Here is a 22363-nt window from a genome sequence, read left to right on the forward strand (position 1 = left end):
AAGAATACTGATGTAGGGAAAAATAATTAAGGTTAACCTACAAGCCTAACCTGTATTCCTGAAGGTTATGTAAACATCAGAATGTGCAGTATATAGGAAACATTTAGCTACATTCGAATGAAAGATACACAATTACGTTACTTCATCAAGATTTATTATTTATTAACAGCTGGTACTGGGCTTGGTGTTCTGCACAATACACACAGGACTTGATTCTGCCCTCTGAGCAAAATGTAACTCAATGGGGCCACTTGCATGAGTAGGTAGTATGCATTATGATTAAGGGATGCAGAATTAGGCATAAAGGAAGCCAAGCTGCCTAGCCCACAGAGCTTAAAATATATGTGTGCTAAGCAATTTAATAATGTTTCTTCAAATTATGTCCAAGTAAATATTTAGTAACAACCTGATGGTGTCTGTTTTGTTCATATGCTAGACTTCAGACAGCGTGATAAATGGAAGTCAGAAGAACTCATATGCTGAGCCAGAGAATGAACGTTCAGCCCTGCTGGCAGCAATCAGAGGCCACAGTGGCACATCAAGACTGAAAAAGGTAAAAAATAGATAAATAAGATCAGTGCTCTTCTTATTGGTTATTCCTACTGAATATGTTGGGTGCACAATGACCTAAAGTGATGCAAAGTAATGTGTATTGCAACAAGAAGACTTTAGAAAAAACATTGACAACATAGGGCACGACTGTAATGCTTACGTGATGGGCCAGAATCTTCATTCCACTGTAGTACTTCATTGATTTTGTTAGCTGGGACTAACAATTGTTAATGCACACATTAAATCAAGGTAAACCCAAATTAGTTTAATAGGGGACTGCACACTCCAGATACTTGACCCAGCTATCTTCAGTTCAGGATTTTCACAAGGTTAGGCATTATAGATGAGCTTTTCACTGTAGGAATATGCAATTTTCACTCCACCTAATTTACGTCTCACAATACCCCAGGCGTCTACCTAGCTGGCTGTATGTGCATGCAAGTACTTGATTTCCACATACACACTGTAATTTATGGTTATTAGTTAGATACATGCAACATATGCATGCAGTTGCAAGCAACTAACTAAAAATCTGGCATGTTTCCCCACAACTCTAGGGCTACGTCTAAACTACATGGCTCCATCGACGGAGCCATATAAAATAGTTTATTCGGCATAGTCAAAGAAGCGGGGATTTAAATAATCCCCGCTTCATTAAAATAAAAATGGCCACCTCGCTGCGACAATGATCAGCTGATCTGGCACAGCGCGGCAGTCTAGACGCGGCGCAGTCAACAAAGGAAGCCTTTGTCAACCGCTCTGGTAAGAGGCATACCGGAACGGTTGACAAAGGCTTCCTTTGTCGACCGCACCACATCTAGACTGCCGCGCTGTGCCGGATCAGCTGATCGTCGGCACAGAGTGGTGGCCATTTTTATTTTAATGAAGCGGGGATTATTTAAATCCCTGCTTCTTTGACTACGCCGAATAAACTATTTTACATGGCTCCGTTAACGGAGCCATGTAGTCTAGACGTAGCCTAGATGATACTGTCTGTCGGAAGAATTTATCTAACCATATTTCTTAGTTTTAGAAGCTAGAGTATGAATTGCACTAATGTGAACCTTCCCTCTGTTCAATGATCCAGCAAAGGGCAAGAAGGGTCCCATCCCTCTGATGCAGTGAAACCATTACCAACTATCTACACATCTGGGGCTCACAGGTTGTTTACCAACCACATATAATATCTGTTCTCCCCTGTGCTACTCCAGTATCCCTTCCTTGTGAATGTCTCATTGCTTGTTGGGTAAATAGAATAGACAGCTTCCTATGAGACTTGACTTACAGTACAGTGTAACCAGTACACCTAGGCTATGTCTACTCTATACATTTTTGCAGCAGAAAATATGCCTTATGTGCAAGATCTCTCCTGGAGGCATAGGGATCTTGTGCAAAACAGGATCTTGTGCAAAAACCCCTGGCACAAAAAGAAATGGCAGAAAATATGCTAATGATGTCATGGCTTATGCTACTGAGTCCTGCATTAGCATATTTTCTGCCGCAAAAATGTGTAGTGTAGACAAAGCCCTAGTGTGTGGTTTACTGTCCCATGTCGTGGCACTTAGACCACGTAAAGTGAGAGATAAGAATGAGGGAGCTCTACAGCTTAAGCTGAGATCCAGCTGGTTTTATAGCTCAAGCTGTAGCGGCCCCTATACTAAGCTCAGTAGTCTGAGGTTCGAATCTGCCTAGTGGTGGTTACAAGTGGGGTCTGGTCCGGGATCTCAGCTGGGTCTCTGAAGCTTGGGATGTGCTTCCTCAGCTAGGGGAAGTATGTAATGCACAGGCCTAGGCTTTGTCTACTCTGCATGGTTTTTGCACAAGAAGCCCTTTGCGAAAGAGTTCTTGTGCAAAAACTTCTTGTGCAAAAGCGCATCCAGCCCTTAAAGCGATGTGCTTTTGCGCAAGAGAGCAAAATGGCTGTCAGAGCACCTGTGCTTTTTTCGATAGGGGTTTCTTGCGCAAAACCTCCTCCAGAGCAACCACACCTGCCTTTCTGCGCAAGACCTGTAGCACAAAAAGGAGTTATTCCTCATGGGGAGAGCCCTCTACTCTGTCAATTTTCTTGCACAAAAATGTACTTGAGGTGTGGACCACTTACATCAAGAGAAAAGAACAAGGGAGCTCTACAGACTAAGTTGAGAGAGAGCTGGCTTTATAGCTCAAGCTGTAGAATTGCCTTTACTAAGCTCCAGCAGTCCCATGTTCAAATCTGCCTACTGGTGGTTACAACAGCATGTTTCTAGAGGCAGTGAAAGAGCAGCCTGGCACATAGCCAATCCAGGGTTGAAGAAGTGGAAAGGGGCTCCTTTGTCCACTCATTGTACTGAACTGCACCGTGTATTGCTTGGGCATAGGTGAGAATCCGTGTGAAGAACACTCTGAAAATATGTTGTTGTATCATCATAGAGATTCTTTCAGTTGCTTTTCTCTGGTACAAAAGAGTGGCTTTTTGCATTAGTTGTAAGGACACTTCTTTAGAAACCATGTATTACTTCTTCACACAATGTGGTTTGTGCTGTTTAATGCAGTGTGTATGTATTGGAGTGGACAGAGTACAGGAATAGACAGCCACTCCCGAGTTCTTGTACTGCCATTCGCTCCTTCTGGGAATGTCTACACTGCGGGGTTATTTCGGAATAACTCCCCTTATTTTGAAATTAAAAGGCAAGTGTCCACCCTACCAAGCCTGTTATTTAGAAATAATGGGTTTGTTATTTCAAAATAATAACTCCTGTTTGCGAAGAGGAATAAGCTTATTTTGAAGTACTTATTTGGGAATTGTTATTTTGAAATAAATAATCTGGTAGTGTAGGCATAGCCTCTTTGACCATCGATAATTCACATGCCACTCTCTGCCTCAATTTCCCCCTCTGTGAAATGGGGATTATGCTCACAGAACAAATGTGGAAATACAAAGGAAATATCATTACCTCATTATTGTTTGCCAAACATTTTGAGGATAGATCAATTCTTGACATTTATGACATTGTTGCTATTAATAGGTATTAGGGACATTGTTAAAGACAAAAGTCTATTGAAAAAGCACAAGCCAGCTCCCTACCAAGTTGTTTACATTAGAGCAGGCTTCTGCACATATAATTCATGTAGCAATTTTAGATTAAGGAATTCCAAAGTAACTCTACTGGAAAAGCAGTCAGTTGATTTGCCCCATTTACTTTCAAATAGCTCCCTCTGGTTTTATTTCTTTTTAAGTTGGATGGAAACTGTAAGTTTAAGAATAATTTGAATGTGAAGCTAGGAGTATGAGCACAGATCTTAAGCTCTCTCTCTCTCTCTCTCTCTCTCTCTCTCTCTCTCTCGTCCATTATTACCACCTTACCATACCGATTACTATAAGTAAATGAGATACCCTGGTGCCTACAGCTACCCTAATACAGTTTCTTGAGTCCAAAAGCCTTACAGTCATTCCCAAACTCACACCCAGTCCAACTCTTTACCTTACACTTAAAGAAGAGTTACACTGTAAGGATGCAAGAAGTCACAGTAAGTAAAGATTGAATTTCTGAGAGAGCCGATGCCAAGTCCTTGGTCCTGGTAATCAGCCCAGCTGAGCCATGTGAGAGAGTAGTAACAGATGTTTAAACCAATGAGCAAACAAAAGTTCTACACATTATATATCAGTTGAGCAAACTGAAGTTTGGAGTTGTGAAATAAAAGTGTGCCTCGAGTGTCAAATAATTACAGTTTATTGCTATGCCAGATATGAACTATTCACTTTCAGTTTGTCTTGTTGGCAGATCTCATCATCAGCCTCTGAAGAGCTGCAGAGCTTTAGAAATGCAGAACCGTCTTTGCAAAATAAAGAAGACTTTCAGGCAGAGCAACTTCGGATCCCCCCTCCACCTGCCCTGCCACCACCCCCGCCTCCTCCCAGCCACAAGTCCGTGACAGCTCCTAGATTTCATGCCACTGCTACAAGTAACCCTGGGGATGCAAGGGAGGCCCTAATGGAAGCCATTCGCTCTGGTGCTGGAGCAGCCAGGTTAAAAAAGGTAAATGTACCCATGTATATGGTCAGCCTTTTAGTTGAGACAAGCTGAGCTTGCAATCCTGCCCTGAGAGCAGTTTGCAAGTTGTGCTAACTACATATTTTTTCCTTTTTATCAACTTAAAAGGATGCATACCATGTTTTCTCTAATGGCAATGGAAAGATTAGTGTTGCATCTCACATCTTTGGACACGTATTAAAACACATTATCTCGAGTATGGTTTTTCTTCATGTAAAAATAAAATGTGCAGGGATATTTTTCTTTTAAAAAGAGACATTAGGAGTATTATTTTTTTAAAACCATAGAATTGGGTGGCCTCTTCTATTCTATTCTGACAAACTAAAAATAATTCCATTTGACCTCTGAACAATGGGACCTAGCCAAAGTTAGACCCTGAGACCCTTTTTCTCTAGCCTTTTCCAAAAATATCTGCACTTAAGCAATTTAGGGATAAATATTCACCTTTAATTCCAATAGCATATCATAGGTTTTCGTACCCAATGTTTTCCCCCAGTCATCCATCCTTTAGGCTGACTGAATCAAATTGTGAGGCCTAATATTCTTGACAATGTCTCTTTTCCGGTATGCCAGATTTTTACTAATACAATCCATATCTCTCATAAAATGTGGTTCTACATAAACCTTCTGAAGAACATGAAACTGAACCACCCAGTATGCAAATATGTGCACACACAACACATGGTGATTTCCAGACTCTCATACTCTGGTGTGAGTCAGGAATAACTCCTCTGAAGTGAATAGAATTATACCAGTACAAATTCATATGGGATCAGTTTTAGGCTCTGCGGGTTTCATTCCATTTTTAATTGTATGTATGCAACCCCCAATGGCCTAAATATTCCTCTGAGTTCTATTGGTATATTTTGGAATGATTGTATTAAACTCTTTGTGCCAGATTCTACTGTCACACTGAATTACCCCTGATGTACAAAATGATGGTGAAAACAGATTCAGGTCCATTGGCTTCAGTGGCTTTATTCCAAAATTCACTTAGTTACAGAATGGACTTCAGCCCATACGCTTTTGGGTATTTGTAATTACAGATGTAGTTTTCCCACGTTGGGACTAAGCTGATGCAAACCATAAACACATAAATATGATTAGCCTTGTCCATTTGCCCTTTATAAAACAAACTGAACAATATTATCCACCAACTAATACTAGAGCAGTAAAGCATCTCATTTCTTGTAAAGTGCAACTTTTATAGAATCAGACTTCATCACACAAACAAATCAGTGTTTCAGGAAACTCCTAAGGGTCCAACTTCAGCACACTAAACTAAACCGATTTCTGCAGTTATTTTGCATGTGTAAAATTACATATAATATGCTGTCTTGGGATGTAGAAGGCACCAATCATTATGGTACAACCATCTAGCAATGTCATGAAAAAGCAAAAGACACCAGAACAAATGAGGCTTTGTCTCTCCATTTCACCTGTCTAGAGAAAAATCTTGCTATGGATCTTCAGCATTATTGTATGTATTTTTGTTGTTTCTTTTCCATGCTATTCCTGAAGAAATACTTTTTGGCAACAGTGGGTTTTACACATTGAGACAATCAGGGCTGGGGTCAGCCTGACCTCTTCCAGGAGGGAATTCCATAGTCCTTCTGAGTTCCAAGTCTTCTGGAAGGAAAGATAGTTTAAATGTAGATTCCTCCAACTACATGATCCCTGTGGAGGTTAGCTGTACGCGTTTTTCCAAAAAAAACCTCTGTAGTGTAGAGAGAGCTTCAGAATCAGGCCCATTCTTATTTGATTGATTTCAGTTGCAAAGCAAGATGAGAACTATTCACTGTAGATAGGATTTCAGCTTTTGTATTTATAAATATGTTGCACAGAGATAGGCACTCTGGGTTGATTAGCAGGTTCACAGCATGGGATAGTTCTGCTGGACATTATTTGGCTGATTGTGTGTTTGAGGGAGAGTCATATTTTGCTTACTTTATGGCTGCAGCATCAAGCTTGCTGGTGAGCCTTGAGTAATGCATGGACAACAGCTGTGAGTGGATTTTGGACCAGAGGCACTACAGCTTTCTGGCTTGCTTGTAATGTTTTTTGCATCATTTATCAGACAACTACAGGGGCATGTGTGGAAGGCAAGAGCGCCGGGCTCATTTTGGAACGCCATTGTCAATGTTTTCTATTAGCTATTGGTTGCAGTTTGTCAACAGGTAGTATTTCAGTTATGTAGATTTCTCTTCCATTGTCCTCTGGAAACTTTTGGAATTAACATGAAGTAATTTTGTTGGTACGTAGTGAGGAGAACCAGAAAATCTCTATTGTTTTTATGAATAACGTGCATGCATTTGTGTGTTCATTTGTGATGGGTTACTTGCCATGGCATTAGACCAGATGCAGCTGTCTTGGGAACCAGGCAGCAAAGGCAACACAATGGCCAAGATAAGAAACATCACAACAAACACTCAAACAATGGCCAAATTAATAGCTGGCAATTAAGAGGCAATTCCTTGGTTCCAATCTTGCTGTTTTGCCAGGGCTAAGTACCTAGAGATCAAAAGACAACTGATCATCTAAAAGAACTGCCGAATGGAAACGGAGAGGGAAAATTAGCTGCTGCAAGCTGATGCAGACTGACTAACAGCCAGGGGTCTGCAGTAAGTGAGCTGGAACTTGGTTCCAAAGAGAACGGGCACCCAGGATTTCTTGAACATTTCGTGGCTTGAGGGGGAATATGAGTTGTAGGCAGGATGCTGTGTTGTTTTTTATTCATTTATCTGTAAGCTCTGCACCTCCTGAAAAGTAAAACATACTGGCTGCGTCTAGGCTGGCATGATTTTCCGCAAATGCTTTTCACGGAAAAGTTTTTCCGTGAAAAGCATTTGCGGAAAAGAGCGCCTAGATTGGCACAGATGCTTTTGCGCAAAAGCACTTTTTGCAGAAAAGCATCCTTGCCAATCTAGACGTGGTTTTTCACCATTTTTGCCATTGGGGCTTTTTTGCACAAAACAGTTCTCCCCTGTCTACACTGGCCCTCTTGCGCAAATACATTTGCACAAGAGGGCTTATCCCTGAGCGGGAGCATCATAGTATTTGCACAAGAACACTGACAATCTTACATTAGATCGTCAGTGTTCTTGTGCAAATTCAAGCAGCCACTGTAGACAGCTGGCAAGTTTTTCCACAAAAGCAGTTGCTTTTGCGGAAAAACTTGCCAGTCTAGATGCAGCCACTTTGTTTTGAAGAGGAAGCGTTTATGTCACTGAATACTCTTTTTGTCCAAAATCAAAGTGGTAGCCATGTTAGTCTGAAACTGCAAAAGTGATAAGGAGTCCTATGGCACCTCATAGACTAAAAGATTTCTTGGAGCATAAGCTTTCGTGGGAAAAGACCCACTTCATCAGATGCATCTGATGAAGTGGGTCTTTGCCCACAAAAGCTTATGCTCACATACATCTGTTAGTCTATAAGGTGCCACGAGTCTCCTCGTCGTTTTTGTCCAAAGACTCTCAAAGAGAAACACTTTTGGGGATTAGGTTTGTTGGGCCTTCGGTATATCATGTTTGGCAACCTAGGGAGTGTAAGACAGAGACTCATTTTGAGAGTATGGGGGTCACAGGAGCCAGCCCATAAAGAAGTGGAGGCATGTGCCTGTCACTTGAAAGGGGTGGGCTCCAGGAACTTAGAGAAGTTCTTTAGTTTCAATAATAATGAAATATCGGCCTATCCAGGAACATGATGTGGTGTTCACCCTTCCAAGGTCTGCCAGTAAGCCATAGATAAGGCCTATTATGTATACAGTGGCAGGTGTGTTACTGGGGACCACCTGTGAGAAGTGCATGGTCATTATGTTAGATAGGCTATGTGAGTATATAAGGGGGTTTTATGGGTTACCGTATCCTAAGGACAGTTAATCATCAACAGGAGCCCTTATCTAGTCTCCTTTTGCTTTGGCTGCCGTCGCTTTCAGTGGCCTGTGTCCTTAGCTACTAATCAACTCTGGATAAGAGCACATGAGATATTTAATTCCTGGATTTGAGTGAAAGCCGTGGGCCACTGGACAGTATTAGATAGAATCACTAGGGCAAGAGCATGAATCAGATGATATAAGAAAGAATAAAAGGTTGACTGCCTATCTAGACCCAAATTCTCTGGTGGTATTAATGGGCAAAATTCTGTTAATGGAGTGGCATTCGTTAGGTCTTCACTTTCAGTAGTGGTATAATATATTCAAAATATTGCATCAAATGGCTTTATATAAGTTTGGTGATATTAATTCCCTTTTATTTAAGTTTCCTTTTATCACAGTGATAGTATGAAAATACAGATTTCTGAAATGTGTATTCCTCTGCATGTGGTTGTATGTGTAATTTGCATATGGATTTACCATCATTATACCAGCAATCACAGATATTCCATATGTGAATGCTCAGTTATACAACTAGCTGCGTGCACAATTGCAGCCAATATCTGCCCTAATAACATTAAAATATAGAATGGATCCAGTTCTTCTGTCAGTTAACACAGTTGCAGCACCACTGGGCCAATTTTATTCTTACATCTATACAAATTCCATTGTATTAGTGGGAATTTCGCTCAGGCATTTTCTATCAGATAGTGGAGGAGTCTGCCGGCATATCTGGAGAGTGGACTTTTTTGTTACATTTAACAAATTAAATTCTGTACACTGTACACTTGTTGTTTTGTGTGAAAGACAAAAGAAAATTTCAACTTGTCTCCTAGCTAATAAATCATTCAGGCTAATCAGACTAATTTTTCAAGGATCCGTAGTACTTCCAAAGCCTGTCTAGCCAAGAAAGGAAAGTTTTAAAATTATCAAAAATTTGCTAATCTATTTTGCTTCTATTTGACCCTAAAATCCTCTCTCCTTTCAAGTGAGTCAGAGCCCAGTGACTTTTCAAGTTCTTTTCATCCTGGCCTTGACTCAGAAAAGCATCCCTATTTTGGAAGGAAATGTAAGCATGTGCTGTAACTTAAGCTTAAATTAAGCATATGCTTAAATGTTTTCATGATGGGCATGAATTTAAGTATGTGCTTAAGTATTTTCCTGAATTCAAGCCTGTTCCTAACCAAGGACCCCACACAAAAATACACCACCAGTTAATTTATCTGACCAGTCACAACCACCTCAGCTCATATTTCAGCTATCAGATATTGAATACTCACCATGCACATTTGTGATTATTCTACAGTTTGTTAAAAATTGATCTCATAATTTTGATCTCATAATGTTTTCATAATTTTGAAAATTTTAATATGTTTTGATCCATTCAAAATTTTGATCTGTTTGTCCATAGATAACTTTCAAGAAGGAAAAGACACTAAATTCACTGAGTGGAAATTATTTGCTAGTAAAGAATGGTGATATAAAAATAAGAATGAAATTACCCCACTAGAGAATGTTTGGCTAGTAATGTCAAAAGTTGGAGATTTAGTAACATATTGAGTGATCATGTGCTTTTCTTTCATTCTAGGTCCCACTCCTAGTTTGAATCATGTCTAAAGAACAGGTAATTGGAAAATCTAACTTCACACACAGATAATCATCATTCAAGGATTGATGTGGCAAAGCACATCAAGAAATTTAGCTTATTATCCTATGGGCCAAAATAAGTTGCAGTTGTATGTTCCTGCATAATGGTTCTAAGGCGAAAATATAATGCTTTGCTGCACAGTTTTTGTGCCAAGGACCTGTGTTTTGCCTCTGAATATTTAAGATTGCCAATAAAGTATTCTTGTTGGCTGGTTAATAAGAACATAAACACTGTATAGTCCTGCTTTAATGGTGTATTCGGGGAAAAAATAAGATTTTTGCTGCCTGTCTGAACAATAACATTAATTCACTATTTAGTTGCTTAAAAATATGCAAATATTTCAAACAATGTACTTGTTTCTTACTCTTTGATTTGGACAAAATAGCAAGAGCCAATAAGAAAAAAAAGGAAATATAATACAGATCCATCAACATTAATTATAAGAAAAAAATGGTAGATTCTGAAATGCTTAGATTGCCATATGCTATTATGTTATATCATTAGGAGATTATTATATCTCTAGAATTCTCACTAAGCAGGTAATGAACAGGAATATGACATGTACTGAACCCTAGTAATATTCATGACACTGTGAAAGTGTTGAGATGTAAAATAAAAGGGACCTTCACTTAAAACAGAGACTGTGAAGGATTTAATGAACGTTTCAAAACACTGCCTAGTCTTTCAGGATCTAGGACTCATTACTGCCCTCTAAAATGGAGGTGTGCCTATTCACATATGTAAGAACAGGACCAATCTATGGGTCAGATCCTGAGCTGCTGTAACTTGTACATAATCTGTCCCCTTATTTCTAGTTAATTATGGCTGTAGCATTGTCTCACAATTATTTATAGCAGCTTAATTTACAAATATTAACTACTTTGGTAGTTGACATATATTTTGAAACTATTTCAATAAATTGAAATGATAACTTAAGGAGGACAGATCAGTCAACATTTTGCTCACATTTACTATATTGTCATGAATTTTAGGAAGTGGGAGTTTGTATATTTTAAATTTTTTATGATCATCCTATCACTGTACACAGCCCAGAATGGAAATATTTAATGGGGGAGGGTTTCAGAGCTGGGAGTTTAAAACATCGCTGTGTAGTGTTGCTAATGTTAAAAAAGAGGACTGTTCAGCCATCTGTACTTAATATGACTGTATGTTATATATTGTAAAATATTTGTCTGTTAGTGCCACAAATAAAACATGTTGTACAAGACCTGCAGGATTCTTTGCCTTGCTCTTTGCAGTTTTAGAACAAAGTGGGAACTAGATCAGGATGAAAAGGCAATGCAGCAGCATGTTGTGGTACAGCTCTCAGAGTCTTCATGGACACTGTTTGAAAGCCGCCTTGCCAGTCTGATGGGAATGCTATTAAAAACTAACAAATGGACCCAGGAACCAAATTGATGTAAATCCTGATATTAATGTGACACTGAGGGAGAAAGATTATCTCATTATGGAATTATGTATAGTCACAAAGCCACATGCTGTTTTAGATCCCATGATAATCAGTTAAGCTCACCTTTTTGTCAAGCTGGTTGGCCTAGTTACATAGTGGTCCTCTGAGCCATAGAATCTTCCCAATTTATCCTACCGCAGAAAACTAGAGGTAACTCCATAAAAATGAATTGACCAACATAAGACCTAATCCTGACAATTGTTACTCTAAGGAATAATGCTCACTCATATGAGTAATCCCACTGAATACAAGTGTAGATCCTGTTGATAAGGAGTTGCAAGTATATTCTCTGAATATGAGAGTGAAATTCTTTAGTGCTTGCTGATTATATAGCCCTTGGTGCTTATGTTATTAGGCCTATTGAATTCAGTGGGACTGCATGCATGTGTAAGGGCTGCAGAATTGGATCTAGGGAGGATGATGTAATGTATGTTGTATGCCTTACGATTCGACCCATATAGTCTTCCTCAGCCATGACATTGGCACTAATGACACGGCACTAAATTTGATAAAAGTTATCCTTGGAAAGACTTCCAATTATCAAAATCTAAAGGATAAAGCAGTTATAAGAGTAAGATCATCTGTGATATGAAATGTCAAATTCACCGTGATGCCGAAAAGATGATAAAAAATCCACTTCAGGGATCACAGAACAAGGTAAAGCTGCAATGAGGCCAATGAGGAGTCCAACTTCTTATGCTATCATTGCTGGAAAAGGAGTACACAATTCTTGTTCCTCTTCACCACCATCATTGCTTCCACTTACATGAAGAGCAGGATTGCTGCCTGAAAATAGGCCACAATGTTCCCAACAAATGGGAATGTTAATTTGCACCTGTATTAAAGTCAATACTGTACTAACAAATCTCTTCCCATTAAAAGAATGAATAATATCTCTGGGGCACTGTGCTTAGAGACCATGACCAGATAAGGAAGTATATATGCATAAACCTGTGTAAAACACTCATCTCTAGGTTACTCCCTCTAGTGTCCCTGCATGGCTCCAGTTATGGAAAGCCAGCAGAGTGGGTGCTGTCCTGGAAAGGCCAAAATAGGGACCGTCAGCTTTTCCATCATGCCTCTGCTAGCTGAGGGTTTTCTAGCATTCACCTAACCAGAATTTCTCAGGAGGAGAGGCGCAGTGGAAAACAGTCATTGTTAATAAGGAATGTATTCTGATTATGAATATTTAACATAGCTGATCATGGAGGTTTTTCATCAGCTGAATCTTCCACCTCTCACTGAATTGTATACAAACTTATTCATCTCACTGATTTTTACAAGGCACTTCCATGGGACCCGATTACCTTTCTTCTCCACCCTCCCCACTCTGTCGTCTTCAATGTATGCCTGTTCAAAGAGGGAGTAAAAACGTGATCACCAACATAAAGCAATGGAGAGATTGGATTTTGGTAGTGTTGACACTTTGTATAGGTGTAAGTGACTACTGTGACAGTTTCCTCCCACTTCCCATGCTTTATGAAATTGACTTATGGACACAAATATGCATAACTCGAAGATGCTTTTGACAAAATACCTCATGTAACCTATCGATTTGAATGTCTCAATCTGCCGGATCTATATATCTTATTTTGGGGTATATGTCACTCTTGTATGTAGAGTTAGAACTATGGAGTATGGAATGGTTTATGGTTTTAAATGTGCAAATGATAGCCATCGAGGGTGTTTTCCTCACCCCAGCCTACATGGGGATATGTCTGAATTAAGATATGCAACTTCAACTACGTTAATTGCATAGCTTGAGTATCTTAGCTCAAATTTTGGTGTCATCCACACTGCAGGAACTCAAAGGGAGCGCACACTCCCTTCAACTCCCCTTACTCCTCATAGAAGCAAGACAATTGGCATCAACAGGAGCGCCCTCTCAGTTCGAATTAGCTGTCTTCACTAGACCCACTAATAGAACCCTGGAAGATTGACAGCAGCTGCTTCGATCTTATCTGTAGTGTAGACGTGGCCTCAGTGTCTGGGTAATCACCAGTGAACAGCCTCTTTTGTCCTTTGCATCTATGCAGTGGTTGGTCTTAGAAAGTCACATGACCACCCCGACTGGTAGGGTCTGACCAGGTAATTTTCCATGGAAGGGTGGAATGTAATAACAAAGAATTCCCACCTAAAAAGGAAGGTTATTTAGGATGCAAGGTTTTCAGACCTTTGATCTTTGACTGGCAGGTCACTCCCAAAAGAATGAACCAGAGACCCCAGGGAAAGAAGATCTTCCCTAGTTTGGAGGCTTAGCTGAAGTAAGAACAGTTTTAAGGTATGTTTGTACTGAGCTTTTAGTGTTAGAACTAACTATGTGTTTTCTGTTATTTTAAATTTGTAATCTACTTTGCTCTGCCTATTTTCACTTGCAACCACTTTAAATCCTACTGCTTGTATTTAATAAAATCACTTTTATTTACTATCAAGCACAGTGTAAATAATTGTTACTGGGGAGGGGGGAGGAATCAGTGTGTACATCCTCCTTTCATTGTTAAAGGGAGCTCACTTAAATGATTTATTTGAGGTTCTGATCCCATTTGGGGAGTGGTTTCCCTGGAATTTGGGCCCGAAACTGCATTTTCCTCAGACCTGAAGAGCTTCAGTGTCTGTAACGCTCCTCAGGGTAGTGGTGACCTCAACTCTGTGCCTTGGCTGGGGGAGACCAGGAGATCTGACCCAGTAGGACAGGGTGGTAAGAAGCTCCAGAGAGCAAAGAGGCGAGTGTCAGTGGCTTTTTCAGTACACCAGGAGGCACCCCCAAGGGGTCTTCTGTGGCTGCACCCCATCACAGCTACACAATGTGTAAAGGAGTAGAGAATTGGGTCCCAAGGCTATCAAAGAATGTGCAGCTTTCATTCACTTTTTTACATGGTTTTATAACCAGTTCCTGAGCTCAGAATATCACTTGATCATGAAAGCAGTTCTTCATGGTGCCTTTCCATTTTTAATTTTAAATAATACTGGCTGTGTATGCACAAAACACTTGACGTAGGTAACATAGCTTTTGTTTTTTCTGGGCTTCCTTTTCTCCATGTACAGTAGCAAGCTGCAAACATTGACTAGCCAGCACTGGACAAAAATATCTTTTGAAGTGTACATCAAACGTTTCGGTTTCAAGCAGGGAAGAATTCACCTTCTTCACCCCACAGATGTGATTTGCACACTTTACACCACATTGATCAAAGGCAAAAATGTGGCCAGCATCAGCTTGTCTCAGAGACACAGATGGATTTTTCAAGCATAGGAAATAGAAGCACCTACCACAGGCAGTTCATGTGCTAATCTTTCTAGAAAAGAATGAAACACTTCCCTGACTGGTTTAGAGTTGAACACATGCTTAGCATTCGAATGAATAATAATATAATACATTAATAATAAATAAACAAGACAAAAATTTACCTGCAAAGGATGTTTGAATAACTGTATAAATACTAAGACTTCAAGATTTGTCCCTGTGTTTCAGTAACTTTAAGAATGGATTTCTGCTACAACATGAACTTAGAGAAGTTGAACATGCATAGGTTATTTATTAATATACCAAAACTTACTCACTTTACTCACAGAAAAAAATCTTTGACTTTTCAGTAAGGTATTATTTTTACCAGGAGGATTTGGCTCTGTTACTTTAAGCTTTTTAACAGCATAATATGCAATTCATTTTTATTCCTATGATTTTTAATGTATTTTGTTATACGTGTGTATGTGTGTGTTACTAAGTGTGGACCATAACGTATACAGGCTATTCAATTTGCTTAAATTTTTGCTATCTCAACTTCAATTTTTTAAAACAACGAGTAGTCCTGTGGTACCTTAGACACTAATCAAAATATATATAGGGCAGCCCACAAAATCTCATGATACTATATATATTTTGGTTAGTCTCTAAGATGTCACAGGACTACTTGTTGTTTTTAAAGTTATAGACTAACACACTACCCCTCTGAACCTTCATTTTTGCAATTCTTGATTTTAAAAAAATTGTATAACTCTAAAAAAGGCCTTACATTCCTTTTTTTTTCTTTTAAAAAGAAAACTGAATTTAAAAAGGGATAGATTGGGTCAGCATGTGAATGATCACAACTAGGCTCAGAAGTTCTCACTTGACTGCAGTTAATAGAATTGTGAGTACTCCTTCGTTGCAGCTGTTTTCATGTGGCTGGAACGGGTTACTGTGTTTCTTACTTTCTCAGCAAAGTGCATCAATTTACCATGGCATGATGATACATTCCTAAAGAGCAAAAATAGTATTATTTAATAACTAAATATTGTTATTTACTATTTGTTTAAGCCCTGACAAGGCACTTGATGCTGTTTATGGCACCAAAGTTTTGCTCCCTGTATCCATCTTCCAATTTTTCTTCTTTCATATTTTGCTGTTATATTTTATATTTTTCTCACCAATTGCAATGTGAAACATTCTATGCCTGTTTATAAAGAGTTGTTTGTGAAACTACAAAAATTGGCAGGGAGACCTAAGAACAGACATAAGACCTGAAACTTTTTCTTTTCCTAATTGACTACATTTCAAGTTGATGGTGTCTCTTTAAGAAAGTCTTTTCTGTTTGGAAAGTTTTTTCCTGTGTGTGTGCTGCAATGGAAACTTGTACCATGAGCCTCATGCAAATTGTCCCGGCAGAGTTCCTGTATTTATCAGGCTGGCAGGGAGCAAATGGAGTGGGTTTCAGAAAATAAATCTTACCAAGGACTGTCAGAATATGTTCAGAAATGATTTTATCAATTCCTTAAACTTTATTTTATCTTGTTTTGCTGTTAACCTTTTCTTTACAATACCTTGAAAAAGCTCTCAGTAACAACAATTTAGAAGCAAATATTCAAGTTTGAAACTTTAGACATTTTTGCTAAATCTAAGTCTTTTAACCAAAAAAGTACAGTTAGAAATATTTAATGGTAAAAGTATGTATTTTTCATTCAAGAAAGGCCTTCAAACAGGGACAAATATAGGATGTTTACCCAAAGAAAACTTTGTATGAAGTTATGTACAACTAAAAGAGGAGATTATCATGGAAACCTTTTTACAAATGTAATGGTCACTTCTGGCAAAATATGAACCAGTAAAGAAATCAAAGCATGTGTACCCAGAACACATTTCAAATACTGACAGAAGCAGTGTCAAATCCAGCTCCAGAAAATGTTGTAGTCTCCAACCAAATCTGAAGGCAGCAAGTTGCCTCAAAACTCCAGCTTTTTTTTCTCCTGTTTTTTCCTGCTGCCCTCTTGTTTGATGGGTTGAATTAAAAGCTTACCTACGCCCATCTCTTATGTGACTGTTGTGCAGATAGTCCCAAAAAGTTCCTGTTTAGATGAACAGTGGTGCTGTTGCACATGACCGGTGGAAAGGGATGCTTAAGTTCAGGTCTCAATGACTGCTAGTTGCTTTATGACCCAGGAGTAGTGAGAGGGAAAATCTTAGCAAAAGAACAAAATTTTGGGACATCATTTTATGCACCATTATAACCCACACCTCCTTTTAATTGGAATGCAGTGGATACAATGCAAATATAAATGGGATTGTTCCTAATGTGCTACTTTAAAAAAAACAAGTCTTCATAAAGCAGGTTTAAGTCTGTGTTTTCCTGAGCTTAGAGAACAGTACTGGGAGTCAAGACACTTTGGCTTCTATTCTTGGCTTCACCACAGACTTTGTTGTATCGCCTGTTTTCCCTCTTGCTTGTCCACCATTTTGAATCTTGTTAATGGTGTGATTCAGCCACTACTGAACACACAGACCAGGCACTGGCATTCTGACTTGGAACAATGGCCCATAGCCAAAGAGGAAGGAGGTTTTACTAAGGGTGATTCTGACCTTTAGAGTATTACAGAAGATGTGAACGAGGTGGCTGGGGGGAGGGAATGCTCAGCAGCCTGCACTTTGCTTTGTGGGGGAGAAGGGAATAGAGGTCAGGGGGAAGGATGTTACTGACCACATGTGAGGCTATAGCTGCTCTTTTACACGCTGATGATGATGACATTCATGTGAACCAGGAAACTCTTCTCACTGCCCATCAGCCTGTAAATTAGCCTCCACTGGCACATAGTACAGAGCAAAGCTCTATGTAGAGAGCCCCTCCTGCCTAACCAGTTTGGCCACCAACTGCGCTGCCACATCTGGATTCCTTAAGAGATACCCAGAGATCCCAAAAAGTTCCCAGCCATCTCCCCAGTTAGCACCTCATCCTTGTGACCTGCCTGATTCGTGGAATGGTGTAATCCATAACTAGGGCTGCCAGATGGTTTAACAAAAAATACCACACACACACACACACATACCCCCAAAAAAAACCACCAGGAAAAAATTTTGTAGAGGGAAAAAAAAGGGGGGAAGACCAAAGTTCTTAAGCAAAAAAAAGGGGGGGAGAACCAAAGTTGTTAAGTAAAAGTTGCACCACTCCCTCCAGTTTGGGGCCACACACTAACCCCCAATGTACCCATCCCTCTCCTTGAGCTAGTCCCCCCCAGTCCCTCCCATCCCAATGCACTCACCCCTGCCTTAGAGCCAGGCTCTCCGCAGCATCCCCCATCCCAGTGCACTCACCCCTCCCCCTCAGTCAGGCATCCCCAGCTCCGGAAGCGCCCAGCCCCAATCAAATCCCCACCCCCACCTTCCCACAGAGCCAGGCACCGGAGGAACAGGACAGCTGGGTAAGTTATTCTTATTCTTACTTTTAAAAGTCGCCACTCCTGCTGCCTGGCTCGGCTGCCTCAGCTCACAGTGTGTAGAGGGAGGCATCATGTGGCCACCTCCCGGGTCTCTGCTGGTTACATGGGTCAGAGCAGCGTGCGCTCCGCACCCACCCCAGCCTGGCGCCCCCCCCCTCCCCCAGTGTGGTGCCCAGCAAGTGCCCCCTTCTATCCCCCTTCCCTACGACTCTGCCGCGCTCCTCACTTCCCCACCCCTACCAGAAGCAGCAGGGGAAAATTGTCCCCGCCAAGCTTCTGTCCAAGGGAAACAGGAAATACTGGACATTTCACTTGTCTGGCTTTTCCTGTTGTTTTTTTTTTTTTACCAGACAGAGCCCGCAAATACCGGATTCTCTGGGTGAATACTGGACACCTGGCAACCCTGTCCATATCCCTGATCTCACCAATGCATGGTACCTCTATGCTGGCCAGTACTGCACACTCCCGTAAGGCCCAGTTTGGAGGATTAAGTCAATTTCTTCAAAGGATAGTCACATTTTCCTCCTGGCACCAGACCTACTTTTATTGTCCCAAGCCTTGTCATACTAGAATGCAAGTGGGAACTTGTCGAAGGCGGTGTTCAGATGGAAGGGGCTGTAGAAATGTAAAGTATTGTTTTTAATCCATGCACTGATCTTTTAGCAACACTTAGTCCGTCCACCTGTAAAATCACTGCTTTGTTGCTTGCTCAGGTGAGCATTGGTGTGAAAGTTCTTCCTGAGCCCCAGATTTGTAAGTTACAAGTTTTATCATCTACCTCTGGCATTTCATAGACTTTCTCAAGGTTTCATTCCTGAGCCAGGCCTGTTCTTTCACTCCTGGAGATGCTGATTCTCTCTTCTCACTCTGCTTCTCCTTGATGATTCTGCCTGTTATCCACGTAATCAGTTTTGCCAGGAGACGCATCCATTGATCGATACGGCTGTTGTGATCATGTGCTGTATGATGTTCCCCTCCCCCCATTTCTCTAAAGATCCTAATATGAGCCATTTTATTTACAGAATATTTTATGTCAAGGAGACAAGCCATTGCCCCACAAACAAATTTAGCAGCCAAGGTTTCATTTTTCCTACCTTGATGATTTTTCCTGTGCTCTTATTTGGACAAAGAATGGGCCATTTGGCCACAACGGATGTATCCATTTTGGGTTTTCAGTTGAAAATGTCCCTTTGAGACTGTATTTTCAGTGATCCAACTGGGATAAAAAGATTAGGGAATAAAAACAAATAGCTGTATTACTCCCACGAAAAACTATATGTATTGTGAAAAAGAGAGGTTGGAAATTTGCTGCAATTCAACACCAGGACACGTCTAGAAAGTGAACAATTAACAAGTTGCAGAGCTCTGGATCCCAGCTGCTGCTGTTCTCTACAAGTGTTGCCAAGAGATGCTGAACTGAAAATGCAAATATCTTCAAGGCTGAAGAATCAAAGCACAATTAAATTAAAAACTGCTGACAAGTCAATCGTAGCATGCTGAAATAGGTCAATAAATCTTAGCCTGCTGTAAATCTTACCACAGAGAGGTGGGCCTCATAATATGAAAATGTAGTAAAATATGGGAATATATTTAAAATATCTTTACAAGTATGAATAGCATGTTTTATTCATACCAAGCAGTCAAGAAAAGGTTAGACTTCTGAAATGGGTTAATTCTTTGTTCAGGGACAGAGCTGAATTGGCAAAACATCAGAGCTATCTTTGTGTGTCTCTTTTCATGTATATTATTACAGGTTGGACCTCTCTGGTCTGACACCCTGGGGATGTGAGTGGTCCTGAATCAGGGAGTTTTCTTTTCCTCTTGGCTGTCAGCCTGCTCCAGAGCCCCAACCCTGGCCACTGGACTTTGCTCCCAGCCCTGTCTGGGTTTCCTCCCAAAGCAGCAGCCCTGCTGCTGCCAGCCCCAGCCAGGGCTGTGCTCCCTACTGCTGGCCTGGGCTACACTCCTGGCCTCTGGCCTTGCTACCACCAGCCAGTGCTGTGTTACTGACTCTGGCTCCCCCACTCCCAGCTGGAGCTCTCCGGTCCAGCAATACCCATGGTCCTGCCAGACCACAGCTGTTGCTGGACCAGAGAGTGCCAGATTTTAGCAGATTCAACCTGTTTTATTAATTTGTCTGGCAGAAACTAAAGTTTATAGTGCACAACTGAGATGAGGGCTTCCTAGGCTGAGATGCTAGTTGGAGACAGTCCCTGTCCCCAAAGACTTTTACCACAAAATAGACAAAAGAAACACACAGATGAAGTGACTTACCCAAGGCATTATAGTAAGTCTGTGGCAGAGACAGGATTGGCACCCAAGTTTCTTGATTTATAATTAATGTCCTATCCGCCGAACAGCACTACTTTCCCATGTGCACCTCACTCGTGAGAGAACATCACGCACACACAGACTGTGCAGCAGCAAAACTTATAGTCCCAGGGGTAGCTTCTGTTTCTGAACTCCAGCAAAAGCAGCTGTTCAGCTAACCCACAGTTCTCAAGCCAAACGGTACCAAAATGTTGCTTCCAATGCTGTTTTTTTTAATCCTCCCAAATAGAGATGCTGTAGTTCATGTGTCTTTTCAGCCAAATGTGTTTCTAGCCACAAGTAGCTAAACTAGACACATTCCCAGCAGAACCACAAAAATGGACAAATGAGAATACAGCTACTAAATTGAAAGCAGGCTTTCAAAAGAATAACACCTTCCTGATTACAAATATGTGTCTCCATTATGACATCCAGATCCACCTCCCCCAGTCCAACACACTCTTCTACCTCAGAGAATGCCTAGGCAAAAAAGTTAATATTACAATAGCACCTAGGGGTACATCTACATAGCCCATAGCAGGGAGCCCACCAGCCTGGACTGACCAGCTTAGGCTAGTAGGACTTACAGCTGTGTAGATAGAACTTTGAAATTAAGACCTGGGAGACCGGAGAGTTCAGAGCCAGAGCCTCCATAAGAAAGCGCGGTCTGCAAAGCTACATTTGTGCATCAGCTTTGCAATCCAAAGTGGCAGAGGTTTGCTGCCATAGGCTGTGCAGACATACCCTGGGCGGTCCAACAAGAATCTGTTGAGTTTGATGCTGTACAATCACATCGTAACGGGAAGCCTCAGCCCTAAGAGTGCACAATCGCAGGTCTTGATCTTGGCATTAACTGTGGCAGAGCTAAGATCTGGTGCCTGCAGAGGGAAGAGGTGCAGGGAGGGCCGCTCAGAGAAACAGGGAGGGGCCACTCTATTTAGCAACTGGGCTTCTGGCAGGAGCGCAGGGGGGCAGTGCACCTTCTGGGTGCTACTGCGCGTCACCTCGGCACCCCTCCTGCATCTTGGTCCCCTTCTTTAACCACAAGACCATCTTGGCTACAAAATACAAGACTGATGCTTGGTCATACAGTCCAGGCTCATGCGACTCCGAAAGTGAATTCCAGGACCCATCACTGAGCTGTTCAGATGCTGGTTGTGTCCCCAATCAAGGGGCTTGTTAGATCAAATGCCTCCGATGCCCAGTCTTACAGGGAGCATTCCCGTAAGAGAGCCTGACAACACTTAAGCAATTACAAGGAAAAATCGATGCCATTAAAAAGCCTTTTGTAATCCGATGTGATTAGACTGTCCCTCAAAAAACCTTTTGGATATGGAATAGTGTGGTCCTACAGAAAGCAACCTGAGCCTTTTGGTGAATCTGATCCTTTATTTCTTTGTGACAGGGTAACTTGTTTACAAGTGGCATGCTTCAAAGGGCATCTACATTCACAGAGGAGGAAATGACAGAGGGTAGATTTCTTGGTGAACATTGGCATGTGTTATCTAGCTCTCCTCTTGCTCTTCGTGTTTGCGCTAGGATGAGGTCAATGAGCTGAATTGGCACCCATGGGAAGGATTGGGATCTTAATGTCTGGGATACAGACAGGCACGCTGACAGTAGGAGAGGGGAGCAAAGGGAGCAGTTGCTCCCCGAGTCCGGCAATTCAAAGAGGCTGCTGCCGCTGCTACAGTAGCAGCAACAACATCCGGAGCCCTGAGCCCTTTAAATTGCTGCCAGAGCGTCATGCCGGAATGCCAGCCTGCACTCTTCAGGCAGTGCTAAGGGCAGGGGGA

General features: G+C 41.1%; 1 protein-coding gene across 14 annotated transcripts in view; it reads left to right on the plus strand.

Annotated features, from left to right (window-relative positions):
* The window catches only part of COBL (cordon-bleu WH2 repeat protein), a 229204-nt gene extending 217874 nt beyond the window's left edge, over window positions 1-11330 (plus strand). For all 14 annotated transcript variants that reach the window (XM_075921663.1, XM_075921658.1, XM_014580203.3 and 11 more), the window contains 3 exons: window positions 437-553; window positions 4314-4568; window positions 10043-11330. In XM_075921663.1, coding sequence (XP_075777778.1) covers window positions 437-553; window positions 4314-4568; window positions 10043-10060 — 390 coding nt within the window. In that variant the 3' untranslated portion in view covers window positions 10061-11330. The remainder of the gene's footprint in view (window positions 1-436; window positions 554-4313; window positions 4569-10042) is intronic.
* The last annotated feature ends 11033 nt before the right edge of the window (window positions 11331-22363 follow it).

Source organism: Pelodiscus sinensis, chromosome 2, assembly GCF_049634645.1.
Source record: "Pelodiscus sinensis isolate JC-2024 chromosome 2, ASM4963464v1, whole genome shotgun sequence".
NCBI lineage: Eukaryota > Metazoa > Chordata > Testudines > Trionychidae > Pelodiscus > Pelodiscus sinensis.